The 12665-nt window shown below is 47.1% G+C and overlaps 2 protein-coding genes across 5 annotated transcripts in view; one reads left to right on the top strand and one right to left on the bottom strand.

Moving 5' to 3' along the window:
• Window positions 1–1301, bottom strand: part of IKBIP (IKBKB interacting protein) — a 20472-nt gene extending 19171 nt beyond the window's left edge. The window contains exon 1 of one of the 2 annotated variants that reach the window (XM_083181674.1): window positions 2–1301. In XM_083181674.1, the coding sequence (XP_083037800.1) occupies window positions 2–336 (335 nt within the window). In that variant the 5' untranslated portion in view covers window positions 337–1301. The remainder of the gene's footprint in view (window position 1) is intronic. The other variant, XM_083181675.1, reaches the window with a different exon arrangement.
• THG1L (tRNA-histidine guanylyltransferase 1 like) lies at window positions 1116–12665 on the top strand. 3 transcript variants are annotated; one of them, XM_083181677.1, is made up of 7 exons: window positions 1494–1620; window positions 1843–1922; window positions 3539–3715; window positions 5991–6160; window positions 9002–9090; window positions 11494–11601; window positions 12366–12665. In XM_083181677.1, the coding sequence occupies exons 3-7, from the start codon at window positions 3594–3596 to the stop codon at window positions 12525–12527; spliced, it is 651 nt and encodes a 216-aa protein (XP_083037803.1). In that variant the 5' UTR covers window positions 1494–1620; window positions 1843–1922; window positions 3539–3593; the 3' UTR covers window positions 12528–12665. The 3 variants fall into 3 exon arrangements, with proteins under 3 accessions (XP_083037802.1, XP_083037803.1, XP_083037804.1); XM_083181676.1 differs by lacking the exon at window positions 1843–1922 and having other exon boundaries at window positions 1116–1620; XM_083181678.1 differs by lacking the exons at window positions 1494–1620; window positions 1843–1922 and having other exon boundaries at window positions 3575–3715; window positions 5995–6160.

The raw sequence follows: 12665 nt of genomic DNA, 5'->3' as shown, positions 1-12665 counted from the left end.
CCATATCAACGCCACACATATCGCCAAACACAGGGAGCACAGCACCGTCCTGACATCTGCACACGCGGATCTGCTTCCATGGGCCGAAGAATCAGCCACAACCTTCCCCGGTTGCTCACCCTGTGCCCGCCGTGCTGAGGCAGTGCCACTCCGCTGACCAGCCTGCTGTCCTGAGGGGGTGCCAGCCCGCTGACCATCCTGCTGTCCTGAAGGGGTGCCACTCCGCTGACCATTCCGCTGTCCAATGGCAGTGCCACTCCGCTGAGTATCCTTTGCTTCCTTGGCAGCAGTCGAATTGCCCCCTTTCTTCCTCTGCTTTACTTCATTAGACATCATAAAAGTGTTCTCTAACAACTAACTATGGACATAAATGTACTTATACTCCTATATAAACTCTATGCATGCAGACATATGTACACCCATAACAGATTAATAATATGCATGGTATGAAGTTTGACTTGTGCACTCAGAGACTGGTCATCCTGCAAAGTGACAGCGAGACTGCAGCACAGAGATGGAACTGATCAGAGTGAACTAAAAGTCTGTTGCTACAATGGAGGAAATGTGAGCATGGGCCCTCCGCTTCCTGAGCACTGGTGTATAACTCCCAGCCTCTCAATACAGGCTCCCCCCTGTCTATGTGGCAGCTGCCAGACAGATTTATTATTACACTCCACTGAGCTTCTAGGATTGGGAGGACGGTTGAGACTAGTTCCCCTTCACCGTAAGGACCTGGGGAGGAGATGGGGCAGGGAGAGGAGGAGCAAGTTCAGAAGAAGGGACCCAAATGGACCCTCGCATAGCTCGCTTCGCTCGCAATGCTTCGGGCACGGTGGCTCGCTTCGCTCGCCACAGCTTTAATAACCTCCTCCACGCCCTAGTGGATGGTAGGGCATGAAATACCGCCTGTCGGCACATGTCGGCTCAAAAAAAAGTTGTCTTGTTCTGACCTTGCTCCTCCTCTCCCGCCCCCTCTCCCGCCCCCTCTCCTCCCCAGGTCCTTACGGCGAAGGGGAACTAGCTGCTACCTTGGGGAGGACCACTCTTCTACGGGTGCTCGTATGTGTCAAACCTCCTACTACGCGATTTTAAAACTGTATTACATTTCGACCCTTCCGATCTGAAAAGTGGCCAGTTTCAACAAGTGGATCGTATGTGTATGAATCTCTCTCCGTATGTTTTTTGCTCCTGTTCGTCTATTAGCCCTCATCAAATATGGCCGCTCAGGGCTTGCAATGGGATGGGACTTGTCGGTGAGGCTGTTTCGGAACGCTCGGTGATCTGACGCTTGCATTGGGGGGAGAGTTTAGAGGTTGCACAACGTCACTTCTTCCCATGTGTTGGTGCTGGAGAAGGTAGCAGAGGGTTGTTATATGGTTACTATGGAGACGCAGCCACAAGCTATACTTCCGCTTCCACCACCATGCGGGAGCGAGGACTCAGGTTGATACTACAGAGCAGGCTGCGGCTGCCCGTTCTTCTCTCCCGTATACGCCATTTGCAGTGTGGAAAAAACATGGCGAAGAGCAAGTTCGAGTACGTGAGACACTTCGAAGCCCCGGACACGTGCCTGCAGAACTGCTGGGTGGTCGTGAGGGTGGACGGCAGGAACTTTCACAGGTGAGGTCATGTGACCGGCCGCCCGGGTAATTGGTTGTCGCCAATGGTGTCGTAGTGAAGTCGCTGGCCCCGTGTGTACGCTCGCTGCGGCTGTCGTTGTGACTGGATGTTTAAGTAACTTGTGGTATTACGGTGCTGTGCAACTAATACTGGCAGCATACCATATGGCCCATATTTCTACTCCGTGCTCTTTAGTAGACACCTGCTTTTCCTCAATCAAAGGACGGTACAGGGTGAGGTGGCATGATGCTTGGTAGACGCAGATGCATTATCCCTTTTACACATCTGTGTCTCATGAACTGGTAAGCATCATGGAGGCCCTTCTATAGTAGTAAGGTATGGAGTCGACATTTATCAATGTTTTTTTTTGTGTCTGTCCGTTTATGTCGACATGGACACTATAAGTGTAATGTATCTCCTCGCCATGCTTCGGACACTGTTATAATCTCTCACTGTATGCCCCCATGGATAGTTAAATATGAAAAACCACCTTAAAAAAAAAATGAAAAACTCTAGTCGACCTTCTTTTATGTTGACCATGTCGACCTATAGTGGTCGACCCAATGACTGTCACCCTAATGCTTGTAGACATAGTGACTGCATTCCGTACTAACCTAGTGTGCAAGAGATCAGTCACCGGCACAGGGGAGCATGCAGCCTGTACACACTGTATTGCTAGGTCTGGTGAAGCTGGGTACACACTAGGGGCATGCGTGTATCACCGGTGGTGTGATGTAGCATTACATTACGCCACCATGCACACTAAACAATCTGGCATACATCAGCGGGGTCTAGCATTATGCTGAGTACACACTGGCTGACATTCTTAATGATGCTAATTCTGACAGTTAACATATCAGTGGCACTGTGGAGCGGTCGATATATCGCTAATACACTAACCGATATTGCTCACTGAGATCACCTGGAAGCGCTGCCTAACATGCAGTTGCTGGAAATATTCTCACATTAGACTGCATGTTCAGACAATAGGTGAAATCTGTAACGACCCCTGGGACCATGCATTGTGAACAATATAGTGGATACACACTGAACGCTAACATCATTAACAATATTTTTTTATCATTAAGGAAAATTGCATAATGTGTACCCAGCTTTAAGGCTAAATCACATTAGCCACATGTTATGGTCATATACGTATGGACAACGATGATCGCTGTCATTGCTGGGGGGGAAAGCCGCTGAGCAGGGGCCTGCCGCGGTCAGGGGAGGTGGCTTTGCATAGCGCAGCGCTATGCAAAGCTGTTCTCAAAGCCGCCCATCTGCAGGTAATACCAGTAGATGAGTGGCTTTCCCGGTGATGATGCAGCAGCGCTCACCTTCTGGCCATACACACTGGGCGGCTTTGAGATGAAAGCCGCTCAAACTTTTCTGTTTTGAGCGGCTTTCAGCTCAGTCGCCCAGTGTGTATGGGCCTTCAGTGCGGCTGAACACCGCCGCAGGTAATTGGATTTATTTACTTAAGCCAGTGATGGCTAACCTTGACACTCCAGCTGTTGTTGAACTACACATCCCAGCATGCCCTGCATCCGTTTTAGCATGTCAAAATAGTAAAGCTCTAGCAGGGCATGCTGGGATGTGTAGTTCAACAACAGCTGGAGTGTCAAGGTTAGCCATCAGTGACTTAAGCCTTTAAACATAACGGGGGAAATTTACAAAGATGGGAGTTGTATTTTACATGGGATGTTGCTATGGGCAACCGATCAGAGACTATCTATTATCTTCTAGAAGGTGCTAAATAAATTAGAAGTAGATTCTGATTGGTTGTCCATAGCAACATCCTATGTCAAATAGAATACACATCTTAGTAAATGTCCCCCAATGTCTGGTTCATACTGTCACTGACTGCATAAGTATCCCTCCTTGTATATGCCTCAGCTCTGTCCACTTTCTTTGGCAGATTCTCTGAGCAGCACAATTTCGTTAAACCCAACGATGCCCGCGCTCTTCATCTCATGAATCGCTGCGCCCAGAATGTACTTTCTGAACTAAAAGACATATGTCTGGCTTATGGGCAAAGTGATGAATATAGCTTTGTCTTTCACAAGAAATCCAACTGGTACAAAAGACGGGCAAGGTCAGTAATATCCTACATTGTATATTATATAGTGTAAACCCTAACTGAATAGCAGTGATTGTAAATGCATGCTATTTATTTTACCCGGAATGGGCACGGGACTCAATTTTACGCAATGAGCTGGTCCCCTGAAAAGCGCTCTGCTGCAACTGAGCAAGAGAGCCCGGCGTCCTGAGTATTGCCCCAGGGACACAGCACCTCACCCCCTCTAGCTGCAGCCTAGCTGGGGAGCAGGAGAGCTGGGTGGACGGAGTATTTCCCTGGGGACACAGCACCCCACCCCTTCTAGCTGCAGCCTAGCTGGGGAGCAGGAGAGCTGGGTGGACGGAGTATTTCCCTGGGGACACAGCACCTCACCCCCTCTAGCCGCAGCCTAGCTGGGGAGCAGGAGAGCTGGGTGGATGGAGTATTTCCCTGGGGACACAGCACCCCACCCCCTCTAGCTGCAGCCTAGCTGGGGAGCAGGAGAGCTGGGTGGACGGAGTATTTCCCTGGGGACACAGCACCTCACCCCCTCTAGCCGCAGGAGAGCTGGGCGGACGGAGTATTTCCCTGGGGACACAGCACCCCACCCCCTCTAGCCGCAGCCAAGCTGGGGAGCAAGGAGAGCTGGGTGGACGGAGTATTTCCCTGGGGACACAGCACCTCACCCCCTCTAGCTGCAGCCTAGCTGGGGAGCAGGAGAGCTGGGTGGACGGAGTATTTCCCTGGGGACACAGCACCCCACCCCTTCTAGCTGCAGCCTAGCTGGGGAGCAGGAGAGCTGGGTGGACGGAGTATTTCCCTGGGGACACAGCACCTCACCCCCTCTAGCCGCAGCCTAGCTGGGGAGCAGGAGAGCTGGGTGGATGGAGTATTTCCCTGGGGACACAGCACCCCACCCCCTCTAGCTGCAGCCTAGCTGGGGAGCAGGAGAGCTGGGTGGACGGAGTATTTCCCTGGGGACACAGCACCTCACCCCCTCTAGCCGCAGGAGAGCTGGGCGGACGGAGTATTTCCCTGGGGACACAGCACCCCACCCCCTCTAGCCGCAGCCAAGCTGGGGAGCAAGGAGAGCTGGGTGGACGGAGTATTTCCCTGGGGACACAGCACCTCACCCCCTCTAGCCGCAGCCTAGCAGGAGAGCTGGGCGGACGGAGTATTTCCCTGGGGACACAGCACCCCACCCCCTCTAGCCGCAGCCAAGCTGGGGAGCAGGAGAGCTGGGTGGACGGAGTATTTCCCTGGGGACACAGCACCCCACCCCCTCTAGCCACAGCCAAGCTGGGGAGCAGGAGAGCTGGGCGGACGGAGTATTTCCCTGGGGACATAGCACCCCACCCCCTCTAGCCTCTGGGGAACGGGAGACTCCTCACCTCTCACTCTCTACGTGGCGCTGTCTCTCGTGCTCTCTCACTTCGTGTTTAACCTTTCTCTGCCTGATACGATCTCTTTTTCCTTGACACCCCTTCTCTCCCTGACAAACTCACTCTCTTGCACCCATCATTCACTTCCTGACATTCTCTCTTACTCCTGCTTGTACCCCTCCCTCTTGCTTCTCCCCATTTCTCTGACACCCTCTCTCATTCCCTCTTTTTTCCATGAAGCCCTCTCTCCCAGATCAGCCCTCTCTACCTATTTCTCTTTTCTCTCTTTTTGCTCCCTCTCTTCTCCTGACATCCTCCTTGTCTATCTCTCACTCCACTCACTCTTTCTTCTTCCCTTTTAAAGAGGCATTGTAGTGACGGGGTGGGGGGTAGCTCAAAAGCATAATATGTGATGGAACCCAGAAACAGTGACGGAACCCCAACCTTTATGAAGTGAGGGGTCCCTGGGACCCACACATTTTTGTATGGAATTTTTTCCTCCGTGACTAATTGAGGGAAATTTGCAAAGCTGGGAGTTGTATTTTACATGGGATGTTGCTATGGACAACCAATCAGATAGTATCTATTATCTTCTAGGAGGTGCTGCATAAACAGGGAATAGATTCTGACCCCATGTGAAATAACCCCCATCTTAGTAAATTTCCCCATTATATATTTGTCTGGCAAGCTCCTGTATCCTTCTTCATATCTGGGCATTTGTCAGACTGGTTCCTTCTTCTGTTATACCCTGAATATACAGAGTTTGATTTGTAATGCATGTCCTTGAAATCAGGGGTGAATGTATTTAATCTAATGTGCAAGTATACAATGGGTTTTAATATATTATTTACCAATTGATCCTAGTTTACAACTGTGAAAATCTTTGTTTCCTTTTCCTTTTTCCCTCCTTGTCTCTTTCTATGTGTAAGCAAGTTTATGACGCACGTGGTCTCACAGTTTGCCTCCAGCTACGTCTTCTATTGGAAGGAATTCTTTCCAGACCAGCCAATCCTCTATCCCCCAGGCTTTGACGGAAGAGTGGTGTTGTACCCCAGTGAGGAAAACTTAAAGGATTACCTAAGCTGGAGACAGGTCGATTGTAAGGATCCTTTTTTAAATGATCTTGTCACCTTTACCGTTCACTGATCACCTACAGATAACGGGTGCAGTAGCTTCTTAATGTCACTGGTTCATAGTAAATTAATAGACAAGGGGGGTATATTCAATGCATGTCGAAACTGCCGTCTTGCCGAAAAGATGGCGGTTTACCTGCTTTTGACCAGGGCTGTGGAGTCGGAGTCGGAGTAAATTTCGAGTACCTGGGGTCGGAGACGGCAAACAACGTACCGACTCCAACTCCGACTCCGAAAATTATAATTAATGACTTCTCTACTGTAAGAATAAAGACTAATGCATGCAGTGCCTCACTTAACCGCAAAACTAACATGTTAAGTGACCGTGAAAAAGCATGCTTTTCATGTGCTTCACTATATGGCACGCAACGCACAATTCGGAACACCAATACTTATATATGTATTCTCCCTTGTAGTTTACAACTTATTTCAAACGTTCAATAAGGTTTTCAGTACCTCGAAAAATTCAACTAAGCTCTCCCACCATACGCACAACATCTTTTTACGCGGATGAAGATATTGTTTCATGCGCGGGGTCGTTTGTTTACCTTGGCTAAGCCATTCCTTATGCTGGTTCAAATTGATGTACAGGCACCATTTTTCGTCGCCAGTAACGATTCGGTAAAGAAATCGTTCCTTGTGTCTGTGAATTGAACGGTGACGAGCAAGCAAACCAGCGGACAAACATTGTGTTTGTCCTTTGCTTAAACTGTTCAATACAGTAGACTGTTGGCTTCCCAGCCTCTAGTTTCTGTAGTAATAATATGTATGTTGCCTTTCTTTCCTTCAAGGAATGTATCAAATACATTTGCATATTAATACAGAGGAGTCGAGGAGTCGGACCATTTATCTACCGACTCCACAGCCCTGCTTTTGACTGAAACACAGCCAAAACCAAAAGCTTTTGGCTATGTTTTCGGCAATCTCAATCGTACATAAAAAGATGCTGGAATGAGGCAAGAAGGACGGCACCGGGTGAGCAGCAGCAGTTTACACGACGCCGTCCGCACCCTCCCGCTGCCTCCCATCCCCACCTGCTGCTGGGCCAGGTGAGAGCAGCTCACCCGGCTCCGTCCCGGCTCCTGCTGCACTCACCGGGTCCCCATGCCGGCCGGGTGAGTTTCAATCAGCGGCTGATTTGGCCGCTGCATTGAATGATGGATGACTGATTCATTCAGGCAAAAGAATTTCGCAATGGATCCGGCATCAATTGAATATATACCATTGTTTCTATTCGTGCTGGTTCAGCTGACAAGATGTCTTCTCTGTATGTGACTAATGGAAAAAGAAATCCCCATGATATAAAGGTTCGTGTATTGTGTACAGTTATAAACAATAGGACAGTTTAATTCTTAATCTGATCTTGTTTTAATGCTGGAGACAAAATTGGTTATGTTACTCTGCACAAGCTCAAAGAGTACTAAAGCCAGAAATTAAATTAAGAGAAGATTAATATATTCAAGTTATGTCACCCCACCCATCATAATGTGTAGGTTGAATATAAAAGATATACAATAGACAGCGCTCGGAACCAGGTACATCTTAATAAGTAGAGCAATAGCCAGTTGCAATAATTAAAAAAACTAGATTTAATAAATAACAAAAATAAATAAATTAATTTCCTTTAGACAATACAGTATACATTCATACACACCGGCCGGTGGTTCTAAAATATCAATGGTTAGTAGGCTCTAACCAATATATTAATAGTAGGTTCCAATCCATATGCGTATTACACACATATAGGCCCTTATTCAGATCTGAGCTCAGTACAAATTTGTTCTCAAAATGGGCACAACCATGTGCACTGCAGGTGGGGCAGATGTAACATGTATAGAGAGAGAGAGTTAGATTTGTGTGAGTTATTTTGTTTCTGTGCAAGGTAAATACTGGCTGCATTATGTTTACACTGCAATTTAGATTTCAGTTTCAACACACCCCACCCAAATTGAATTCTCTGTGCACATGTTACATCTGACTCACCTGCAGTGCACATGGTTTTGCCCATTTTGAGAACAAATTAGTACTGAGCTCAGATCTGAATAAGGGCCATAGTCAGCGTCTGTGGTTAAAGTGTTAGTAAACGGTCAATCTTCTGGTTATTAGGATAAAGTTCATCCAATCACAGAAGGCCCAATCTCCTTATCTCTATAGCCACAAATAGCTGTCACGGACGGAACACAATAAGTGCTAAGCATCCAGATATATCCTGGGGATGATAACTAACGGTCTCCCCTTTGTACAGCAGACAGCGTTACACTTGCAGTTTCCGCTGGATTTTGTATGTCCGCCTCTCTGCTATATCTTAGGTCCATCGGTGTAGGGTGCTGACCGGCAGTTGTTTGTAGCCACAATAAAGCTTCTTGTGTATTGATGCGTTTCCCTGCCTTAGTGCATCTGCAGCTTTCGCAAAGATCCTAAGGCGGGGAAACGCATCGGTACAGAAGAAGCTTTATTGTGGCTACAAACAACTGCCGGCGGGCACCCTGCACTGATGGACCTAAGATATAGCAGAGAGGCGGACATACAAAATCCAGTGGAGACCGCAATTATAACGCTGTCTGCTATACAAAGCGGAGACCGCTAGTTTCCAAAGGGACAGGACAAGTAGTGACTTGGGTTATAAATATTGCTACATGAGTGGTCCTGATACTCCAATAGGCAGCAGAAACCCACTGAGGTGTATGGGATGGTATAAGTGAGGGAAGAGCACTTCTATTCCAAAAGCTGCTCTGACATTTCCATACTCAATAATAAACAAACCCACCGTGTACACCTTCTTCTTCAGTCTTATTCTGTCTCTGCAGGTCACGTCAACAACCAGTACAATACCGTGTTCTGGATGCTGGTACAGAAGGGTGGGTTAACTCCAGCTCAAGCTCAGGATAAGCTACGGGTAAGATGGGCATATTTAAGTGGGCAGTCACCAACAGCTGGCAGTGGTTTTTTTGTGCGTGTTTAATCCTAGGCCCAGAATTTGCATAGCTATTGCTTATGGGGACATGGTCATAGATATATTCTATACCAGTGGTTCTCAACTCCAGTCCTCAAGTACCCCCAACAGTGCATGTTTTTCAGGTCTCCTCACAGAATCACTAGTAAAATAATTAGCCCCACCTTTGGATCTTTTAAAATGTGTCAGTGAATCTGTGCACCTGCCGGGTGACCTTGAAAACCTGCACTGTTGGGGGTACTTGAGGACTGAGGTTGAGTACTACTGTTCTCTACTATCCCTTTTCTTAAGCAATGTGGCAAGATATTGTCCTCTCAAAGGTTCTTCTTCTTCTTTAAGATAATACCGTAGGGTGTTACGTTTTCACAATCTCTTAAACAATATACGAAAAACTTCTTACCCTCTCTGGAGCCGGTTCGGAGATGCACTTTAATGCACTCAGCTGTTATCCCTTATACGGGTACTATGCGGCAATATGCAGATGTCACAGCTGCCTGTACTGAGGGGCTGTCCTCTGGCTTTGCTATGGTCAGCAACTGCATACCAAGGTCCAGCGAGATCACGGATCCTTTGATTATTGGCTTTTGATTAATCATATGGTGATGGAGTATGGCGGCATGTACGGAGGCACGAACACCATCTTTAATGCATACAGGATCCCACAGAAGGTGATACACCCCCAAATACCATGTTATGCTGCATTTTTGCCACTACCTCCCCCTAACAGTGTCTTCTGGTCTGAGTAACGGATCTGCGCTTATAGGGGATACGGAGAGACATTTGCACCTATTCGCTCAGTTATTACTCACAGTAAAATGCCAGAAGTGTGTATATATAATAAAATCCCTTCCAGAGCAATTCTAAGCGGCAGTATTATAAATATCATCTAGTAATAGCAGCATAGATCTCTGGTAGAAATGTATATACAGTCCTGGACAGGATTCATATACAGTACTAATGCCTTAGTCCTTTTGACAAGGAAACAAGAGTGACTGGGAGAACATCTAAACTCCACACACACAGCCTTGGTTTGAATCAAACCCAAACCTTGCTAGCTGTGAGGCATTACTAGTCACTGCTCTACCATGCTGTCCAGTGCCATTGTTTACGGGAAAACTATAGGGGATGCACATCCTGCGGAATCCCCGAATCTTAAACTGCTCACATTTACCCCTTTCACATTGCATAGATAATCCAGGTCGACCCGGGTTTCTGTGCGGAGTGAAAGCACCATTTTGAAAAACCTGGGTCCAGTTATCCGACGATCAAATCTGGGTTAAAAGAAGGGTTTTATTCGGATCGGAGCCAGATTGCTAGGCAGTGTAAACGGGTAACCCGGGTCCCGTTCACTGCTACTGAGTAAGCATTCTATGCTGTATTCGGTCGTTAAGGTTGACATATATAATAGTCAAAGGGTGGAAATGTGGTTTTCACGTTTGTATGTTTTTTGAGCCGGCATGTACCGACAGGAGATATTTCATGCCCCACCATCCACTTGGGCATGGAGGGAGAATATAATGGTGTGCAGAACGTAGCGATTCACCAAGCCCAAAGCATGATGAGCAGACGCGGTGCACTTTTTTTGTTGTCCATGTCAATTGTGTCGACATTAGGGACAAAAAAACCTGTGAAAAATCCATGTCGGCCTTTTGACTGTTGACCTTCCCATTTTCGACCTAATGCTTGTGTTGACCTTTTGACCCTTTTTCATATGTCAACATAAGGCCTGTCGACCCAATGCATGTCTACCTTAATTTGGTCGACCCATACCCCTGCATTCTATGGGCAATGTCTCCCCTCTTTTCCCTACATTTACCCCATTGTTCTTTATCTGAAAATAACTGGTTAGATAGTCACATACAGTATACGTTCTTGGAATTCCTGTAGCACTGGCCCCACCTAGTGGCATAAATAGGATATGGTTTGTGTTTTCTCTATACTGGTATTTCACGTGCAAAAATAAAAACTACGCGTGGTGGTCTTATTTCTAATGGCGAATTTTCTATAAATAGGCAAAATTGAATCGAGCCTGTCACCAATGGTGCTTCAGCTTGTTGAATATTGTCTCTGCTCAGGATATCTCTATAGCTGTCTGTATGTGATTGATGCGCTTCATTTAGGGGCAATTCAATTATCAGTAATGGCCCTCAAACCCTCCCTTCCCCCTGATCTATCCAACTAGCCCCAAAATCATTCTGGCCACAGCTCTTATCAGTATTTGTCTTCAGGACCTCAGCAGACTTGTGTGATTGCCATTTTCCTCCTCCTCCACTTGTACTCACACATGGGTGGGTCCCTCCTTCATGTGGGTATAATAACCCACTGCTTCTCTGTAATTCACTGCAGGGAACGCTCGCTGCCGATAAGAATGAAATCCTGTTTTCAGAGTTCAACATTAACTACAACAATGAGCCTCTGCTCTTCAGGAAAGGTTCTGTCATAATATGGAATAAGGTAAGAGGGTTATTGGTGTACAATGGGTGCTTGGAGAATTCAAATATTGCTGAATGTGTCCTATCTCCAGCTCATAAAAATCTAATATTTACTGTGCATTGGATTTAGTTTGACAGCTCGCTGCCCTTTGCTTATCTGTTTATAACATGACAGCATTAATAAAAGTGCATGTTTTAACCAATCCATTTGCAAACTGGGCAATATGGTCCATTTCAGGGGATGTGTCCCTCTAACTGCTGCGGAACCAAACATCCCAGCATACCCTGAAACGGTTCTAGCATACCTTAAGACTAAGGGGGCTATTCAATCTAGGATCACAGCTGTCGATCCCTGCTGAAAGCCGTGATACTGGCCTGTTTGCGGTCAGCCTGACAGCTGAACGACAGGCGGGATTCAATGTCTTGCCTGCCGATTGGTGCAAAGGGGGCGTGGCCCCGAAAATGGCCATGGATTAGCGATCTGTGGCCGGGATCGCGACAATCCAAGGCCGTTATCGGCAGGACGGGTCCGATGGCTTCTGAAGTCGAGCCTGTTCTGTCGTGATCGCGCCTCAATGCTGTCGCTAAAGACAGCGTTGATTAGGGAGCCGCCGCTATTTCCCCTGTCGGAAATAGCGGCGGCACATTGAATACCCCCCTAAAACTGCAAAGTTATCTTCTGGTCTTCCCTCCTCTGTTCACCCCTTGCATACATACTGTAGTCATGCATTTGTATTGTGACAGTGGGCTCTGGTCTAATGATTTAGTCCTTTTACATACATCTAGGTCATTTCTGTCAGCAAGAAAGTAATAAAGTTACCAGATGACGCAGAGGAGAAAGAGGTGGAGGTGTCACGTGTGCGCAGCCAAACTGAGGTTTTGCACTGTGATGTCATCGGCGAGAAGTTTTGGGAGGAGCATCCAGATATACTTTCTGCTGATTGCTGAATGGTGTGATGGACTATTTATATGCTGCAGAGAAGTATGGACCACATCACATAATACTGCTGGACTGATCGGATTTGTTTTAATTATGTAAAACTATTTAAAATTGTATTTTAAAATAAAATTGTTTCGTTTTTTTTC

Source organism: Crinia signifera, chromosome 4, assembly GCF_055691185.1.
Source record: "Crinia signifera chromosome 4, ASM5569118v1, whole genome shotgun sequence".
Classification (NCBI taxonomy): domain Eukaryota; kingdom Metazoa; phylum Chordata; class Amphibia; order Anura; family Myobatrachidae; genus Crinia; species Crinia signifera.
The sequence above is the reverse complement of the archived record's forward strand: the minus strand, read 5'-3'. Positions and strand labels throughout refer to the sequence as shown.